Raw genomic sequence first — 20,745 nt, 5'->3', positions numbered from 1 at the left:
ACCTCAAAATAACTAATCAGATAGCGTTCACGATAGTAACGATAGCAAATCAGTAATCTCGATTCCTCAGCCTTTCCTAAAACAGCCATTGGGCAATAGAGTTACAACAACTTCTAACAACGCAGCCAATCAGATAGATTTCCAGCGTGGGAGTATGCATAAAGTTAGCTTGTGATTGGAACGCAGCTTTTTAAGACACCGGGGCGAGGTCGCGCGTAGTACAGTAAAGTCTCCGGATTGCTGACGTCAGATCGAGTCACACGTACGTCAGACGCTGGCTGAGGTGGTACGCGCACGTAGCTGTGGAGTAGCGGTGTGGTGATTGTTGGAAGTGAAGGCTGTGCCGGTCTGTGGAGGGCGAGAAGGCTGGATGGAGGCCTGACAAGGAACGGAGGGAGGTCCCGTCATGTGTATGTGAGAGAGCCGGAGGAGTCTGGGCTGTTCTCTGCTACCATGGGCCTTATTTTTGCTAAGCTGTGGAACTTCTTCTGCAACCAAGGCGAGTGAGCTGTGTACACCGGGATGACTGAACAAAGGGCCCTGACCTGGGGGCTTCCCAGTACCGGGGAGGGGTGGAAAAATATTATTATTAATAATAATAATAATAATAATAAACAGGATTTAGATAGTGCCAACATATAACACAGTGCTGTACATTAAATAGGGGTTGCAAATGACAGACATACAGACTGACACAGGAGGAGAGCACCCTGCCCGAAGAGCTTACAATCTAGGAGATGGGGGAATTCCTATAATACATTATGCTCCTGTGTATAAGGCCAGAGCTGCCAATGATCTTCTCCCTTCTCTATCTGATTGCTTTATTATTGCTTTGTGTTTAATATTTGTACTAACTGGTTACTATTTAATGATGTTTGTATTACATTACTACCTGTCATCCTATTAAGTCACCTTTATTATAGCCCTGAATGATCTATCTGTATTACTTTCTGTTATATTGTTATACAAATGACAAACAAAGCCAGTAGTAATGATGCCATTTGCAATCCTCTAGTATTTAGATTTTGTTTTACCCTAATTTGGCCCTTTTTAGCCTTTATAACATGGGGGAACCCTTAACATAACTTTTCTGAAACCCAGCTATAGTAACTATATCCCAAAAATATTATGGTGATCAGTAGGAAGAATGTCACGGTTACCCATAACCAAAATTATTACACAGTATTTATGTAGCGCCAACATTAAATGTTCTAGTAATCTTAACGTGTATTCTGCTATATTGAACCCTTGACATTTACATAACCCTACATACCTCTATATGAATCTATTTGTACTAACTGTGCAAGGTCCATAGTCATGTCACTATCTGTCCCTCAAAGGAGCTCACAATCTAATCATCGGTATCAAATCTCAATCTCACAACCTGATCATTGGTATCAAACTAAAATGAGAAAACCTGGCAACCTCTGCAGCACTGTGATCCAAAGCTACGTACACACATCATGCAATAATCATCTCAGGGCCGATATCGGACGATAATCTGACGTGTGTGTACAGCGCTCGTCTCACGTCGTTCATGGATCTGGTGGAACGACGAATGATCTTTTACAATTGAAGGGAGGAGAGCACAGCGGGGTGCTGCTCCATCATTCTCCCTTCTTCATGGAGCAGAAAGGCTTGTTGAGTTTTTTGTTGTTGTAAGGATCGCGAAAGAATGTGTGTACTTTGCCTGACTTTAGCCTTCCTGTCAGTCTTGTATTGTTGTGTCGGCTCCTGTCCCTAATTTGCTGCATGTCGTCTGCTTTTCCCAATGTGCATCAGAAGCTGCAGCAGGTTAGAGCCCCCGCACTTGAGGATATTGAGTGCCGACTGGCATCTAATACAGTGTTTTTAGCCCCTTTTAGCTGGGCGCACTGCCAGGCACTTTTCACTAACTACCTGGCTGTTTTTGGGTGGTTAGTTGGGTCACAATACAGCGACCATCACCCAGCTTTAAAAAATCTAGAGAAAATACTGTGATATCTTGCAAACCTGCCATAGAGGTCCTTGCTTATGTGCTTAGTTATAAGGTGACAGAACTTGTCATTGTTTTCCAGTTTCCTCCATCACAAAGCCTTGTAATGAAGCCTTTAAGTCTTCCATGTCGGCACACCTTACTCAGGCATGGTCTGCTGTTGTCACCATTTGCAAACCCATTGTTAGGAATCCCATACAGCCTTTGCTGAAGCGGAGGAGATCAGTAGTGTGTGTCAAGGGTTCAATATAGGGGAAATTGTATGTATTATGTATACTAGAACATTATGATATGGTGGCTCACAGGTTAGCACTCTGGTCTTTGCAGCGCTGGGTCCCAGGTTTTAATCTTTGCCACTATCTGCATGGAGTTTGCAAGTTCTCCCGCGGTTTCCTCCCACGTTCTAATAAAACATTCAGGTAGGTTAATTAGCTTCCTCTCAAAGTGATCTTAGACTGTGGTAATGACATATGACTATGGTACGGACATTAGATTGTGAGCCCCTTTGCTCACAGCTAGTGACATGTCTATGGACTTTGTAAATTGCTGCGTAATATGTCGGTGCTATATAAATACTGTATACTAATAATAATGATCCCTTGTATTGATTAGTACAATGTCAAGATTGCATAGTTTCTGTTACTAAAATGAACATAATTTAGTGCTCTGTTTCCAGACTACTGAATATTCTGTAGTCCCTATTCCCCTCTGACCATCTTGAAAAATTTATCAAAAAAGTTGTCAAAAGTTGACCTTTCAGGGGCGGAATTAGTGAACCTTTCTGATTGGGATTCATCTGTGGTATGGTCAGCAGTGTCATTGAATATTGACAACTGCATGGACCATAGATGAAAGCATACACCAAGCTCAGGAGTAGGGATGAACCTGCCCAATATGTCATCCTGTCCGAGCTGTTGATTCTGGTAACATCCATATGACCTGGTGCCTGAACTTTCTTTAAATACCATGCAGTCAATTGAAGTTTAGTTCTTGCTCATGGATTCTGGGTGTAAATGTTTGCTTTAGTTCTGTGACTGCTGAAAGGACAGTACCTCAGTGCCCAGTCATTGTATCATTGTAGATTGCTCCTTGGGGTGCAAAGAGAATTTCTATTTTTAAAGATCATGGGGGTAAGGTGGAGGTAAAAAAAACAAAACGAAAAATAAAAAACTGACAGCATGCACATAAAATGGTACATACCTAGGATTACCTGGCCTAATAAAGCTAGTTATGATGAGTCAGAGTTTTGGTTCACTTGTGTTTATTTACAAGATTGTTTTTAAATATGTGCTGCCCTTTAAATTTCGTCTGCTTCGCAATTAACCGAAACTGAAATAAAACTTGAAAATACCTATTTACCCAGGCAAGCCACAGCAAGCATTTTTTCTTTTGCTTTTCATGCCTCACTTGCTTGTACATTTTTTTAACTTCTTAAACTCTTATCTGTCTTCAATTCATTTTTGCTCATACTTGAAATATTTTTGACTTTTTATCTTTAAAGGATCTTAGAGCCCTCTTAGAAAATCTGTTAACACAGGGAAGCCACATTCTTTGATAATTGGAGAGAACTGTAGAAAAGCAAATTAGAATAAAACAAAACCTAGTAGCAATTGTACACTGATACAGCTAACAAAAACAAGGTGAATCCAGCTGCTACACAGCATATGTTTGTGTATTAAAGAGCGAAGGTTGGTCAAGGATAGTTCAGTGTCCAGGGGTATGTCTATGTCCATACCATAATGTCTAATGTCCATACCATAATCATTTGTCATTACCACAGTCTAAGGTCAATTTTTTTTTTTGGGGGGGGGGAAGCCAAATAACCTTACTGCATGTTTTTGGAATGTGGGAGAAAACGGTAGTACCCAGAGGAAGCCCACACAAACACTGGGAGATCCTGCAAACTCCATGCAGATAGTGTTTTGGCCGAGATTCAAACCTGGCACCCAGCGCTGCAAAGGCTGCAGTGCAAACCACTGAGCCACTGTGCTGCCCTTGGTAGCACACCTTTACTGTTATCCCTATGTGATGTCACGCTATAAGGTCAGCCCATTGTCTGCATATTCTTAAGATCCTCCTAAAGGCACCATTACATTTAAGGGGTCCTTTATTCCCAGGACAAACCTGTTCATCTTATAAAAGGTAAATGTCAAAGGGATTCTTTGCAGTTCTGGGTTTCTGTGTCTTATTCCCAACAACTGCTGCATAAAAGTAGCATATCCTCTTTATGCACTGTATGTTGGATGTTTCTTCTTACATGGTCCATAAAGCACTTTGGTACGTTGGTTCTCCTATGTACCATGGCTCATACAGATTGTTGGGTATAGCTTTGTTGCAATTTAAACTTGAAAGCTGATGTGAGTGATTCTAAAGGTTTTAGATACAAAATGAAGGTTATTTCCTATCTTTCCAGAGACTTGTAATGTCTGAACAAACTAAATTGCTTTGCAAGATGAATCTATAGCTCCTTCAGTTAATAATTATACGCACTGTTAACATTTTTGTGCTTTTTATCCAGAGAGCTATGTTTGTAGTAAAGATGGGGTCATTCTACTTGTGCTTGGTGCCTTGTAATGAGGACTTCTTTTTTATTTTTCTAGTTTCCAATACCAAAGGGGAAGGTTGTACAGATGCTTTAGTATTAACAAGCAGATACTTTGACTATGTATAGCTTTTCTGCCATTGTTAATGAATTCAGTTTTTCTTTTGCTTCATCGTAACGTGACCTGCTGATTGGGCTTTTGCGTTATACTTTTTTTTATTCTGCTTAATATACATATTGATGCTTTGTGTAGAGTGTTTGTTTATATTTTTATTATAATAAGATTTATATAGCCGCAACATATTACACAGCACTGTACATTAGTGGTTTCAAATGACAGACAGATACATAATTGTATTCACAGTTAAGCTACGTACACACTTCCAATTATTATCGTTGGTAAACGAACGACGAACGATCGTATAGCACCGATCCTGTACATACAGATAACGACACGATCGTTCGCAGATATTGTACACACGATAGATGCGATCGTTTGAACGATACAGGAAGTGACGTGCACCACAGGAAGTGAGCGAACGTTCGTTCACCGCGCATGCTCAGACCATGGACGATCAATGAACGGTCTGGTCAACGATCGTCGTCCAATCCGATCCGCCGGTCCGCTCGTTCATTTCAACGACTATCCTCGTTCGTCGGCGTCGTTGGTTACTTTTTTTACGAACGATTTTTGCCCAATCGATCGTTCGTCGTTCATTTCCAACGATAAAAATTGGAAGTGTGTACGCAGCTTTAGGAGGCAAAGAAGTTGCTACATTGTCCACAGTCTTTCCTTTGTTACTCTAGCTAAACCTTTTTTAGTTTGGGGGAAACATCTTTCATACAAATGTATCACTTTATCTTTTATATACAGGGAAAGGTGGGGGTGATGGTTAGCACTGTTGTTGCTGTGTTGCTTCAGACAACCTCTAATAGAAAGTCTTCTAACCCAGTTGCCAAATTATTTGAAAAACAGCCGGTTTAATCAGCTGTCACCTCGTGTCACCAGCTGCTTATATGAAAAATTTAAAGCAATCCTGCCTTTCATAGGAGGAAGTGATGCTTGTAAGGTAATTTGATTGTTCATTTGTCGTTGACGTTTACTTGACTACAAGAAATACTGCACTTGCTGGCAACCTCACAAAAGAGGAAAGGTGTAACTACACTAAATAGATTGTAAGCTCTTGGGGGCAGGGTTCTCTCCTCCTGTATCACTGTCTGTATTAGTCTGTCATTTGCAACCCCTATTTAATGTACAGCTCTGCGTAATATGTTGGCGCTATATAAATCTTGTTTAATAATAATAATATCTATGAAGGATCCATGTGACTAACATGTCAAAAGTGCATCTGATAATTAGTAAAACGCTTAAAGCAATTATTGGTGGTGTTTACCATAACTGTTAGTCAAATTAAGTAAGTGTGATTTGTGTGGACATTAGGATGGTTAGGATTTCAAATTAGAGAGAGTACCAATTATGTCCCTGATGGCATTACATGAAAGTTTGAACTTGTACACATACAGCTCTTTCACTTATCCCTAATTTGAGGGACTTGTTTTTAAGGCATGCTGTTAGTAGGGCTGGTCTGTAAGGTTAGTTGTGTGTAATGTTTGTATTTTTTGAGCAGAAATACTTTGTTTACTAATTACATTTTTTTTTTGTTCCTATAGAGCACAAGGTGATCATTGTTGGACTTGATAATGCGGGAAAAACCACTATTCTTTATCAATTGTAAGTATTTAGCTGCTTCTCTTCATTTCTTTTTTATGAAACTGAGTTTTTATTGAAAACATTTTTTACAAATACAACAAAAGGAACAAAACAAAAAGAACTTCGACAAGAACACAGCATACAGGAGCATTAGGAACATATTACCAAAACCATAAGGCATAAAGTAGGAACAAGTATATATACTTATACACATATACATACATAAAAGCTACAAGAAAAAATAGTAATAGTTGAGTGCAAATAATGCAATGTGGTTTCCAGCAATAAACATGACAAACCAGTAAATTCCTGTATACAGGACATAACATCAAAAATGGGCAGAGAGGAAAGGGGAAAAGGGGATTCTGAGGCGATTTGCTATATAACAAAAGGAGGGGAGCAAAATAAGACCATCACATCTGTAAGTGAGCATAATAGTCATCCCATGGCGCCCAGACCTGTTCGAATTTAGTGACAGTGTTCCTGAGCAGGGCAGTAAAGTATTCCATCATTTGAATATCCTGAATGCGGGCGCATCCATAAGGATGGAGGGGAGACAGACTTCCACTTAGTGGAGATCAGGGTACGGGCTGCTACTAAAATGTGTGTGGTGAGCTTGGTAGGACCTGTTAAGGGCAACCCTAGCAGGTGATGTAGAGGATCTAAAATAGATTGGCATTTGGTCTCCTTCCCTGCTTCTCCATTTCTAAACACTGTATGTTGGTTTAGAAACAGGTGATTTCTTCTTTTTGCATCACTGCATAAATCCATGAAGTGTCAGGAAAAAGATCAGCTAGGCTAAATATTTGCGGTTGTTTGTTTCTTAGAAATGAGAAGACTTGTCTAACTTATTCAGATATCAAAACATATGTTCTTTTCTTTGTAGTTTAATGAATGAAGTGGTTCATACGTCTCCAACCATAGGAAGTAATGTGGAAGAAATTGTAGTAAAGAATACACACTTCTTAATGTGGGACATCGGAGGCCAAGAATCCCTGCGGTCCTCCTGGAACACTTACTATTCCAACACAGAGGTAACACATCCTTCCCTGAAAGAATATCCCCTGAAAGTGTTAAGTTTGATTTAATATGTTCAACTTTTTTGTATGTCTAGTTTTAAAGGTAGATGAAGGCAGCCATGTCTGCTTACATATGTAGACTCTGCAACATGCCTTGTAGTACTGTTCAGGAGTCATGGTGTTCATTATCATTTGTGCAACATGTGAAAAAAAAACGTTCATTATGGCTCTAAACAGAGAGAAAGGTCTGCTGAAAGATTATAACTTCCTCCAGAGTCAAAAGGAAAACAAAACAATATGCAAAAGTATCAATCAGCACTCATATGTGAAAAGTTATATTTAGTAACAATTGTCTCAAAGGTAAATATTCACTAATATGACATGAAACTGAATGTAGCTCCTTGAAAGGCTGTCTAGGGTTAAAATTATTCTTAAAATGCTAAGATGACTTGATCAGTAAGGGGTTAAATTCAGTCCAGATGTTTAGGTATTGCTTTCTCCTGACATTTTTGAATACAAGGACTGATTTTTGCCCAACCTGTAGGAAAGTATATGTTGTAAAGTACAGATCTAAGATAAGTCTTGCTACATAATCATTTGGACTCAATTTAACCCCTTACAGGCAAACCTGGTGGACAAACACCCCTCACAATGTATTACTTCTTAACCCTAGACTCACAGATGTTCCCTGTCATGTCTCTAATTTTAGTGAGTGCATATACCTTTGATACAATTGTTAGTAAATATAGTGCCAGTCTGCTTCACAGCACCATGTGAAAACCAGAAGGGACAAATTTGGAGCCATAACCTTTTCCCCCTTCTTTTGCAATGCCAAGCGACTTATGGCCTATAGACAGATAAGCACATTGCTTCAGGTGGATGTGCCTACACAAATATCTACTTTCAAAAAGTCTATTTGCTTGGGAACTTCAGGTCTGATGTGGAGGAGGGTTAGTGTAGTACAGAGAGCTCATTCATGACTATCTGAAAGCAAAGAAAAAGTAAATAACTGAGAAACTCTAGGATTGCCTTTTTAAGATTGAACTTTTTATAGGACTGAACAGATATCTGAAACTAATCATTTGATTGTATATGTAGCTAAGAACTTCTTAATAGGTTGTTTGTCTCCACAGTTCATTATCCTGGTAGTGGACAGCACAGACAGAGAGCGTCTTTCTATCACAAAAGAAGAACTTTACAGAATGCTCGCTCAGGAGGTACGTTGCAAAAAGAAACTTCTGGTTTTTGCAAGCTTGTGATGTTAGTTACTTTAAACCTGACCCATTGCCTTTCTAAGTCTTATTTTTTGTTCTGGATCCGTCTGTAGTGTTTGAGGTTTGCAGCATACTAAATTCTGCTGATGTGTTACTAAAAGGTATAATTTGCTAAACTGTAGTATTGATTTCAAAGCCTATGATCCCTTCCAATGCTGCCAATGTGTGCTGATGCTAAAATTTCACTGCAGGACTCTCGAGCCAAAAAGTACATGATATCCACCAGCCTGGTATAGTTAGTAGCAAAATCTACATTGTGGAGATCTACAGCTGCTGAACATCTTACAGCTTTTATATAAGCAAAGTGTGCCCTGCTCCTACAGTAGCTTATTTGGGAGGGTTTTCCTATGTCACGTAGCAAGATGTCTTGATTTATCCTTTTATAATACAACATTTAAATGATATTTTGTTACTTTGATGTATGTGTGCTCAGCCTGTGCAGTACATATTGTCGGTTGTGTGCTCAGCACAGTCACTTTTGTTACCTCCCCTCATGTAATAATAACCGTGATATTGCTAGTAGGAAATAAAGGATCTTCTTCCAAGGAGAGCTGATATGGAATGAAGTAAATATTGAGGATGCCAACCAAGATGGACCATGGTATGAGGCTAAAAAGGTGCATGAACTATTCAGTGCTACTGACTGGAAATTACCTTTACGACTGATGGAAAGCTACACCAATACGACTGATGGAAAGCTACACCAACCCTTTTTCTTGAGATCTAAAATGTGATGTCGGTGCTAGACTTAAGAGACCTTTAGAAAATTGATCTGTCAGGAAAAAGATGGAGGCAGCTGTTGATGACCTTCATTTAAAAATGTGAGAGATGCACAGACTTTAATAATCCTGAAATAAGCTAAAATAAATATGCAGATCTAAACATTCAGCTTTACAAGATCCATGTGTATTAAGTGGAACTAATGTCCCACTTTGAACAAATGGCAATCAGATTTTTATTGCAGGAAGGGGCAGTCGATGTTCTTCAATAACTGCTCTGACCTGCCAGATTGCTGCTCAGCTATTGATGCACAACTCTGAGTTAGATACCAGAGAAACCAGACAATCCCAGCTTCACTTGTGTGGGCCAGGAATGAATGAAGTTATGTCATCCCGGCCAATCAAAATGGCCAAAGATCCTTCCCAGCAAGAGGATGAGAAAGATGGCAGCACCCTGTGATGGAACAGAGACGGGTTTGTATCACTGGTTTAGTTCTGCTTTAAGAGTACTAATCACAAGCAAAATGTGGGCCGGTGAAAGCTTGTGGCTCCTGTGTTTACTGTTTTGGGAGCAGTGAAGCTATAGCCCTATTTTTCTGCATGTAATTGCAGTACCCTGGGACTAGTATACAGCTTCTGGCAGACAACTAAAGCTGCAGACTTGTGGGACCAATTAAAAACGCTGTCATCAACCTATAAATTAAAAAAAAATGCAGGTAAAGTTACAGTAAAGTACATTTTTTAAACACTTTGAATGTTTTCTTTCAAAATGTTTTATTCAATTGCCAAGAGGTATATTTGGAGATGTTTGTGAAAACAAATGGCCTGCAGACAGGGTGTCTTTATTTTGGTGGCCTAGTGAGATATGTCGAGGAAGTGTGAAGTTTCAGTCTTGGTGTGGGGGTGGGTAAGGGTTTATCCCGTTTGCATCATGGCGCACAAAAGCCAGAAAAACAAACTGGAGCTTTACATTGTCATATGATTACAAAAAACACCTCAGGGGCTTTTATTCATCTCGATAGTGTTGGGTTACAGAAACTTTTCAATTTAGGGACGTGCTACAACATTTCTGTGTTAAATCATGTGACACCAGCTTGTACTTTGCAGTGCATAGGCAGACTTAAACATTAAAATAAAAAATTAAATAACACAAGTAAAGCACACAGAAAAGTGTACAGGTGGTTATCACTTGGTCTGATCTCACAAGTAGATGAGGGCACTTTACTTTGAACCCTCCTGGTTGCATGACTTACAAACCTGGTCCTGCTTGGTTGAAACTGTATAGAACCCTTTACTTAGGGGTCTAACTGGTACCATGTCTACTCCTTTTAGACTATTACAGAGTCCGATGATCCAAAGTTGGACAGTGGTTTCTGTGTCGGAGCAGTGGCCTTCCTGCCATTTTCACCCTGAAATTTAGTACCTGAACTTCTCTAATAGCAAGGTTGGAGGGTGTTTGGGCCCTTTGCTCTTTCACAGTCCAGGGGTCTGTTGATATGCATCAGGCCACCAGATTTGTATTTTCTACACTGAGTTTTTATTATATTTTGCACCACTTTGGTTTCCACAGTGACTTGTTGTACATTGTTGCATCACTTTTGTTTTTCTTTCTGTTGACTTTTGTGATTCTTATCAAATTTTTTTTTTTAAAGGATTTGCGGAAGGCTGCAGTTCTCATCTTTGCGAACAAGCAAGACATGAAGGGGTGCATGTCAGCAGCAGACATTTCTAAATACCTCACCCTTAGCTCTATAAAGGATCATCCCTGGCACATTCAGTCCTGCTGTGCCCTTACAGGAGAGGGGTATGTACACTTTGGGGTCAGTTTCTCCATGTTAACAAGGATGGTTTTGCTTCAGAACTAGGCTGAATGACTCCTGTTCATAAGTATTAAGTAAAGGTGTTAGCTTGAATAGCAAATAGCAATAGCAAATAGCTATTAAAATAACAAGTGCATAGAGCAAGTTTTCATTGCTTTCCATTTTGCAGTTTTTGACAGGCTTCACAACCATGGCAAATGTCACTATTCAGGTCAATAGTGGAAATGTGTCCTTGCTTTTTTGAAGCAAAGTGTCAGGTTGCAAAAAACACATTTATAATGCTTGCTTCTAGGGGTTTTACCTGCCAAAGGACTTTTTACTATTAGACAGAAGTCCTTGATATTGATTTATCTCCTAAAATGCTAATTGAAGATTGAGAGTTTACACAGGAATCATTTGTTGCCTATGTGGTGAGTGCTGCAGTTTTGTTACCAATATTCATTCATACTGCCAATTTAAATAGCTACTAATGTGAAGAAGGCAGGAGTCTAGTGCACTATCTTGTATACTTTAAGTTATTTGTTATGTATGAATGTGCCGGACTCAAAAACCAGTAAGGAACCCCTGGGGATTTATACGCGTCTGTGAGATCTGGATATATTATAGCAGGGGTGCCCTAAGACCTGAAAGTTATTTAAAGGAGGTTTCCCTATGTTAAAGTAAAAAAAAAAACACTAGTTCATAGTCTGCAGTGAATGTCATGAGTTTAGTATTCAGAGGATTCAGTAGAGGATTAGGAGTAAATAGGTCTGCTTATTTCTTAACCTGTTGAATCCCCAAACCAATTATATTAAAGCAATCAAAGAAGGCATCAGATGACTTGCATGCCTCTTCTTTTTCATCCACAGCAATATGTGCACAAAGGTTGTGTTTTTTTTTTTTCCCCGCGATTGTATACATTTCCTCCCTAAAACTAAATACAATATAATTGGTTAACTGGATAATTGCAGATGGTCTTAAGGCAGGGAATTATTGTAAACGGTGTGTTTGTTGCTGGCTGTACCTAACATTGTCATCTGCTTCAAGGCAGCCATACATTAGTAGATAGGTTGGCGTAAACATCCAGTCTAAAGGAATTCTATTGAAAGAGGGGCATATAATACCAATATGTTGATTGAACTTCTTTGAATGGCCTTTCTGTTTTCAAACAAAATTGCTCCAGTTCTAATGTAATTTGGCAGTGAGCACTCGCTAACAACCAGTAACCAATGAATGTGTTCTTTGCAGTTTACTAGAACACTGCTCTGCTGGCTGTTATAATAAATAGTTGGGAGCAATCCCATTGGTTTCATGTTTGGGGGTGCAAATCACTGAATTTACATTAGAAAACAAAAGTTGCAGGTGAGAGATGCACAACATTAACCGGGTAAATAATCTAAACCAATTGGTTTACTTGGCTGTTCATCTATAAACCTTGATGTAACCATAATCACTGTATGGCTAATATTGAAGGAGATATTGTCAGGGCAAAAAAGCAAACTGTCACTTTTATAGTGTGTGACTTGTGAAGTCCAGGTAGCTAGTCTTAGTAATGATTAAATTAATTAAAGGGTCTGGGACAACTGACAGTGCTACTAGGAAGTCTCAAGGTGTTTAGTTGCTTGCTGTTAGGTATAGCTTGATTTCTATACCTTTTCTAGGTGTGTGCTGGCCTTAATTAAATTACCCAAGTTAAATTCGGTATGTTTGAGGTTTTATGTATGTTTGCCAGCTTTCAGGAGGGACTAAAGTAAACTGTTTGATTTGTGTACAGTGCTGCACAATTTACCACTGTAAATAATGAACTGCAAATATTTTCTGACTTTTCTTTTTACTCTGCAGCTTATGTCAAGGCTTGGAGTGGATGACATGCCGAACAGGAGTGAGATAACTTCCAGCTCTTGGAATCGGGACACTATATTTATTCCACGGACAATTATTTTCCTACACTACATCATCATCGTACTTTATTTATACGAACAGTCCTATCTGTCTGAGCCACACTTGAATCAAGTGATGCTAAAACAGGAGAGTATCTGCAAACTGTTTTGGACACACCACAGACAGCCTCTCTAAAGAACAATTTTAATATTTTCAATCCGTTTGTACATGCTGAGCATTAGGTCACGCTGTCATTGTCTTCAATGTGGCAAATGGCTTTTTATGGTTCTTTCAATTGTGAAAGCAAGATTTTTTAAAGGGGAAAGCTCTAGGATAACCAAATGGGTGCTCATAAGGGGGAAAATCAGAAAACTGTTACCAACCTGCATACCTCCAACCAGGGAGCTGGTTTGTGACAAACTTAGACCAAGCTTTCCCTGGTGCAGGGTATGCAGTTCTTTTGATCAATGCAATGTATAAGAAAAAAAACTGATGTGCATGGCAAGCAGTTGCTATGGCAGGTCCTGAAACAAGGGTGCAAGACTAGGGCTTACACAAAATCACAAATTGCACAGACCTAAATTTAACATTCAGCATTCAGGTTTATCCTGAAATTTTTTATTAAATTCTCAAGGTAAATTGGTATTTTTTTTCTGTATGGGTGCTTGTTGGTTACATTCAGCTTCATACTGCTGGTTCTGCTTTCATTATAATTCAAATATAGGTGGAATTATCTTTTTTTGACTGATAATTCCATTATGGAAGAGAATTAGAATTTTAGTTTTGCAGCACAAGAATAACTTAAGCCTACCAGGAACTTGGTGCATATTGGAATATATTTTACTAATGATCAGTATGAGAAGCCATGAAGCAGTAACTTACCAGCATCCCTATATTTTAGAATAATCGTTATTTGTGGGTTAAGCCTGCAAAAGAAACTTGTCACAAAGCAGAAAACCTGTCCTCAACGGGCACTCGCCCAGTTTTAGTTTCTTCTGCCAGCAACTTCTCTGCCCCAGCATGCAGTTGCCATTGCAGGTGTCCCTAAATGCCAACTGTCTGCGCAATTTTGACTTCATATCAAATTGGCTGCTCAAAGTATTAAAATCAGAAGTTTACAACTTAACATTAAAAGAACATATTAGCCAGAAAAGTACTGGATCATAGCACAGCCAGGCAACTAACATTTTCAGGAGAAAGGGGTAGTTAATGGCCACCTCTGTGCTCAGTAGAGGTTTTCTTTGAAGCTTGTGAAATAGTCTTCATTTCATTGAACCCGCAACATATGATAGAATGAAGACTGGAAGCGATACTTGGTTTTACCTGCTGTATTTGTGTTTATAAAGCTTACAGTATAAGGGTTTTTTTTCCAGCTAGCCTTGCTTATCAGACTAACTTTTACAGCTTGTTCCTGAAGGTGCAATTAAGTCTTAGAAAATGCCCTAAACCTTGCTTTCTTGATTCCAGAAAGTAGACAAGTGTTTCACTCTGGATTTTAACATCCTTTAAGCTATATAATATATACATTTTACAGCTATTTTATGACTTTTTACTGGTTTGCTTTTTTAAAGGGGCATTTTTTTTTCTTAAGAATTGTGTAGCTTTTTACTAGCTTGTTCTGTTGAGTTTTCATGTAGCTTAGAAACCCTATCATGCTTTATTCTGGCATATTGCTTCATTTTGGCTTATGGAAAGAAAAACAATTATACAAGCTGAAGTACATTTTTTTTCCTTTATCTGTATTTACAAGACTATAACTACTGTACTGTACCTGCCTACTGTTCCCAACTGCTTGGGACTGTCTTGGGGTTTATCATTGGGCTTTGGGTAGAACTAGGATGTGCTTTGCTTTTATCAACGAGTCCATTTTGAACTAAAGATGAGCAAGGTAACTACATATTTCATTCATCGGGTCATGGGTTTTTATTTTATTTTTTGAAAGCTAATGTTGATATACTAGTGGATTGCATTTGGCCATGAGACAATTGATGGTCACAGGTTTAATAAAAGGAAAATCTGGCATTTTTGCTTCCATACAATTTTCTTTTTCCCTTTTTTTTTTATCAGGATAAATCTTACAGAAGGTGCTTTTGAATGCAGTGTTCTCCCTGGCCCCTTTTAACCGGGCGCACCACCAGCTCCTTTCAGTAACCACCTGGCTGGTTTTGGGGTTTACTGAAAAATTGGATCACGATACAGGGGCCACCACCTGCCTTCAGTTTCTTCCCTCCCAGCTTGAAGAAAATTCTGGGGAGAATACTAACATGTATCATCGAATCACCTGGGTTGAAATAGTGCGATAGTTTTCTTATTAGTTTTTGACTAATTTTTGACAGTTATATTGTTTCATAACCTTTTTTGTATTGTTTTAAAATCTACTACCTTCATAAATAGGATTTGCACGTTTCCCCTAGTGTTAATAGAATGACACAGGACTGAGGATACCCTGGTATCGGTGCATCTGCAATATGGATTTAACTTTGTCTCCTGCTTTATCCAAATAGAAGTTCACCAGTGGCTAAAGTCTGTCTTCTGTAATGACGTTTGGCGGGAAGACAGTGACGCATTAAATATTCTCTGCGAAAGGGGGAGTAAATCTATAAATGAATCTTCACAAGGGATATCCGAGGACTAGTTCAGGAGATTTTGTGGACTTTCCAACTAAGTGCTCAGCCAAGGTTGTTGGGATTGGTGTAGATATCCTAACAATAGAGTCCATGTCCAGCATATATATACATAAAATTGTAATTTCTACAGAAACAAATTTGGTGTGATGAGTTTGGTTCTAGATATTCAAGGGACAGTTTCAGATACTATGTAATTTTGATACCCGTCTATTATTTAATCCAAGACTTCCAAAGATCCCCTTCCATGTATGTTGCAGGACAGATCTGTTTGAAAGGCAAATAAAAAGGCTGCCAATGCTGTCTTCCTACTAAGAATCCTAGTTGCCTGTTTTGTCCTTGGCATTTAGTTTAACAAAACCTACATCATACTTTGGTTCTGTAACTGTTAAATTTCCAGGCAACTAGCATTGTCCCAAAGAGGGTTCAGCAAAACATGGCTTTAATTTCTTTCAAGTCTGGTTCGCTCTAAGAGAAATATTACATTGGGGATACATTTAAACGTATACCTATTGTTTTCCTAGGCCAGAGCTGTCAAACGTCAGTCAGGACCGGAATCGGTAAGGTGTTTATAGAGTCAGAAAATTGCCGTGCATGGATTAGGACAGTCCTGATTTGAATGTAGCAGCTACCTGTTCCTCATAGCAAATATTTCCTGCCATTACTTGTGCAATACAACCCTATTGAATGCTGGGCCATTACCTGGTGTGGATATACAAGCCCTACAGAAGTCAGTGAGGCTGCACGGCTCAGACAGCAGAGAAGTACTTGCGGCAAAATAATACCCGAATGCTGGGTTAGTATAAAGGCGAGGATATATGCTCTTTGTAGAAGTGTCCTTATCCTTTAAGAATTTTTAATACTTTTTAACTTATGGTAGTTTAACCTTTCTGTGTTTGTGCTTTTTTTATTTCATGTTAGCCTTTAAAATAAGTTCAACTTTTTCATTTTGGCTTCCCTGCTTTATTATTGGAGTAATACAGGTTGCATGTAACTGATGTAGCACCAGCACAATTACCCTCCATGTAAGTTTTGCCAACATTGGTTTACTGTATCTGAATCCTGGGGTAAGAAGTCTCCATCAAGGAGCAATGACCCCACTTTAATACGAACAATTGGCATCACCACTGGAGTCTGTGGGCTGATGGAAGCAATTCTGTAATGTTGTTCATATCCAAATAAATATGGGTAGAAATGTCCTTTTAAATTCAGATGTTATACATGAAAATACTTTATTAATTTTTTTCTTTACAAATCGTTTTGTTCTATTTAGCCGTTGGAAAATACAACCAAAAGGTCAACTCTTCAATTTTTTCATAAAATTTGTTTTTATTTGACATGTATTATACGATGAAAGGTGCCTATCTGTTGCCCCCATTCCATTCTTTTCAGCTGGGCAAGTCTGCTAGTTCTATTCATTTTAAAAATGAGGATATGACCATTAAGTATTGCACCTCTTTGTCAACTTATGACGGTTTAAGCTAAAATGTTTTTAAAACCTTTTTTTAAGTTACCAATAAATATTTAATGCTGTTTATCAAACACATTTATGAATCTTTATTTCTTAAAGCGAACCTTTGTTGACAGATACACACATTTGTGTGTGAGATTTACTTGCCAGAGGTCTTGTATCCTCTCCTGAACAGCTCTGCAGCACGGTCATTTTTGGCTGGGGAAAAGAGACCTGAAGTTTCCTTGCTGCAGTTTTGTTTAGCTTGCTGGTCTCCTCCCCACTTCAAATTATGACTTGGCTGTAGGAGGAGCAGCACACTGGTGAGCTAACTTGTTACACTAAACTCTTCCTGTCCAAATCAGTTTTACTTCAACATAACTTGTTGGCTTCTTGTACTGCCTCTCGTCTTCTTCCTGAGCTTTTCTTTACAAAGACTAAAATAACCTGATCCCAGGAACTTTAGCTGCTCTCATTGGGGGGGGAGGGTGTAGTTATTAGTCTTGTATATCTGCCTGGAGTTTAACTTTAATCATTAATACAGGAAATCTAAAAAATGTAATTCTGACAAGTTCTTTAAAGGTGAGTTCAGCTTGTTTTAATTGGGGAGTAATTATGGACTTAACCACTTCTTCCTTTTCTCAGCTAGCAAGATTTCCTGGAAAGCATTAACTGTTTCCCTTTCTGACTGTCGGACAAAAAAAAGCCCCTTTCACTTATTTGTTTTTTTTTTTCCTATTAAAACAATCGGCTTCCTATTATTACCCAGTCATTTTCCTATTGGTATTCAAGTAGTCAATTGCACCCCACACATTGAAAAAAAGAATCTGATCTTACCATTATAGTGACCCATCATACGGATATTGAGGGGCTGGCTTCTTTTTGAATGTTGGATATCGGCACTGTTCAGACACTTTTTTTTTAGTAAAGGTTCATGTCTAAAATAGTTGCACGTTGCAAGTTAATGAACATCATATTTTGCTGACCTCTGGAAAAAATTAAAGGTTCACTTATTCTGACAAGGAAGGGCACACTTTAGGTGACCTAATCTGAGATTATTATATAAAATGCCATTGCTGACCTAATTCTAACAAAGCTTCCCTGTCTGGTGTTCTGATCCTACACTTTTAATACCTTCTGACACTGATCTGATCCAGAATGAGGATGCAGCTCAGGTGTTCAGCCTGGCCACACATCTTGGGCAGTAATCTGCATGCTTTTTTTCAGGTGTTTAAGTTAAACTACAGAAAATAAAGGATAAGCTTTACAGGCAGCTAACTTTTTTCAAAGGTTAGCAAAGGCAGCCTTCGAATTGCTCATCTGTTTGCATGTAAAGTTTACCTCCAGTTCAATGTCAAACTATCCTTGCAGTTGTAATTCCCCTGCATTTTAATGGTTAAATGTTTATTTGTTTTTGCCTAGGGTATCCAGAAGAAAAATTTTCCCTGGATTTCCCCACAGGTTACTGCTGTCTTCTCTGCAGCCCTCCAGTATTAGGGTTATCGGTTAATTCTGGAATCCAGTGCAGGGTTAATAGTCCTGCATTCTGTTTGATGATATCAAAGCAAGGGGCAAAACACCTGATAAGATTAGGGTGATCAGTGGCACATGATCCTTCCAGAAGCCCACTTCCTGGCCTAGGGGCACAATGCTTACTTGCTGTACTGAATAGAGGAGCAATGTTGTGCCCATGGGATGGGGCTCCAGAACACCTTTTCTGATAATCTGAGCTGTTGTGTCCTGTAGGGCTGATAAGGGCAGATTCAGACCTGCAATTGGGTCCAAGTGATCCTTCTCACTTCCCGGCCAGCGGCCCAGTAAATTTCAGCCCACTTCCTCTAAGTAAAAACTGTCCTGCTGTATTGGCAAAAGGAGAAGCAGCTGAGTAATGTGCTCATCTGTAACATTCTCCTTTCCTCAGCCTGCATCCAGTTACCACTTTCTAACCAGCTGCAAGTAACATTTTTCTCACGGCAACCCTGTGAAAAATAAGTAGGAACTGTTGATTACAAAAGCATCTGAATCTTTAATTTCTTTATTTTCATTTATTAGCCTTAAGTTCATAGGTGAGCTTATTTTTCCTTTACAAAATAAGCAGTAAAGGAATTCTGAAAAAACAAGGACCCGGGGTGGAGGAAAGTTTCCTCAGCTGGGGGGCAATTTTGCTAACATTTTACTCACTAGATGGGAATATTTCTAGAAGAGAACTGTTCTGTAATTGCATGCTATACAATGGTGTCCCCTCTAGGTGGTGCCATTTCCATTAACATAAAAGGGATTTTATTTTTAGCCCTGATAACATTTATTTTATAAAATTTCTGGAACGGTTTTGTTCCCCACCAGGTCACATTTATCTTGCTGGTGTTTGACAATTCTCTGATGCTTTATATGTAAATTTCTGACTTCTCTCTCACTCCACAGCATTTCAAAACCCTCCATGTGGGTCTATATAATGTAACTATCCTGGCCCTATTCCCATTTTTTCAGTTGCTATATGAAACTTGAAATTTTGGAATTTATTATTGTATGAACTTTGTTGTGTTACACTGATATGAAAACTGCAACAGATACAATGTTGGATCTACTGTGATGCATAAATGAGCCCGTTCAAAAAAAAATGGATTGCCTAGAATTCCAAAATCAACAACCAGGCAGCTGATGCTGGGTGTATGATGCCAGGAAATGCTAGGTAGTCCCCAGGGCTAACTGATCTACCGCACACATTCATGGCATTTACGTTATCCCAGCCCTGCCAATCAGGATGACCAAAGATTGGTGCCAAAAGCAGACAGCTGAGTGTATTTTAAAAACTGGAGGTAAAAGTATTTTAGTGCAGAAGTCATCCTTTGTCTCTTTTGCAATAAAAGGCCTGTCAGGTTCCAGTTTTTTAATTTTTACAGTTTAGTTCTGGTTTAACACAATGCACATTAATGTGTGTGTGTTATAATTGTAAGTGTTGCAACATACTTAACTGGTGTAAATGGACCCTTCTTATTTTCTTCTCTGCTTGGATATCCATCACCTGTCTGGTTAACTGAAAAAGCTTATTTTCAGATTGATCAAAAACCAAATAATGGAAAGGTATATGAGTGCTTCAACTACGTCCCATCCACACCATTTTAACTTTAACTGCAGTTTACGACATACTTTCTCACCATCCCAAGGTGAGTTACTTGCTCTTAAATTATACTTTGTCCACTATTGTTGGCCACCAACAGATGGCACACTGCAAAGTTTTACAAACCGTCTCAGATGGCAAGTTTGTTATATGCACTGTATGAGTACACATTGCCATCAAGTGGCCTCAATGTAAACTGAAGCATTTTCTAATGATATTTTCAAAAAAAATCTTGAGATAGATAATCTATTAGTAAAAGTTTTTTTAAAAATATACGGAAACCAACAGGACCACACAAAAAAAAAAAAAAAAAAAAAAATACTGCAGCAGAGAAAGTACCGATAATTGCCAAGTTGTACTGTTGTTAATAAATCATTTAGGATATAAATTCTTAATGGAGAACATACTCCAGTGACGGCAAAGATGTTATTTCCACCCCCATTGTCTTATGCACAGGAAGGAAAATCTCCCAAGCAGGACCAAGTAAACAAAAGCCTGTGCCTTGTATGTTAAGTGGCTGTAAAATAAATATTACTAAAAGTAAATGTAAACTAAACTAAAAACAAGTGTCGATTATTTGCAGCAGCCAGATTGTAAACCATTTCTGCCTACTTACACCCAAACTATGGTTGT

At 38.7% G+C, this 20,745-nt stretch overlaps 1 protein-coding gene across 2 annotated transcripts; it reads left to right on the top strand.

Annotated features, from left to right (window-relative positions):
* The first annotated feature begins 257 nt into the window (after window positions 1-257).
* ARL5B (ARF like GTPase 5B) lies at window positions 258-17,088 on the top strand. Of its 2 annotated transcripts, none has more exons than XM_072412756.1 (6): window positions 258-499; window positions 6,189-6,249; window positions 7,115-7,262; window positions 8,381-8,464; window positions 10,893-11,060; window positions 12,882-17,088. In XM_072412756.1, the coding sequence occupies exons 1-6, from the start codon at window positions 454-456 to the stop codon at window positions 13,113-13,115; spliced, it is 741 nt and encodes a 246-aa protein (XP_072268857.1). In that variant the 5' UTR covers window positions 258-453; the 3' UTR covers window positions 13,116-17,088. The 2 variants fall into 2 exon arrangements, with proteins under 2 accessions (XP_072268857.1, XP_072268858.1); XM_072412757.1 differs by having other exon boundaries at window positions 260-499; window positions 10,893-11,044.
* Window positions 17,089-20,745: the final 3,657 nt, after the last annotated feature.

Source organism: Pyxicephalus adspersus, chromosome 5, assembly GCF_032062135.1.
Source record: "Pyxicephalus adspersus chromosome 5, UCB_Pads_2.0, whole genome shotgun sequence".
NCBI lineage: Eukaryota > Metazoa > Chordata > Amphibia > Anura > Pyxicephalidae > Pyxicephalus > Pyxicephalus adspersus.
The sequence above is the reverse complement of the archived record's forward strand: the minus strand, read 5'-3'. Positions and strand labels throughout refer to the sequence as shown.

Excerpts from the sequence above, each read along its gene's own strand:
- ARL5B (XM_072412756.1), top strand. The coding sequence starts at position 454 with ATGGGCCTTATTTTTGCTAAGCTGTGGAACTTCTTCTGCAACCAAG. Across the intron at positions 7,263-8,380 it reads CTTACTATTCCAACACAGAG|TTCATTATCCTGGTAGTGGA; the intron begins GTAACACATCCT and ends TTGTCTCCACAG. Across the intron at positions 11,061-12,881 it reads AGGGGTATGTACACTTTGGG|CTTATGTCAAGGCTTGGAGT; the intron begins GTCAGTTTCTCC and ends TTTACTCTGCAG.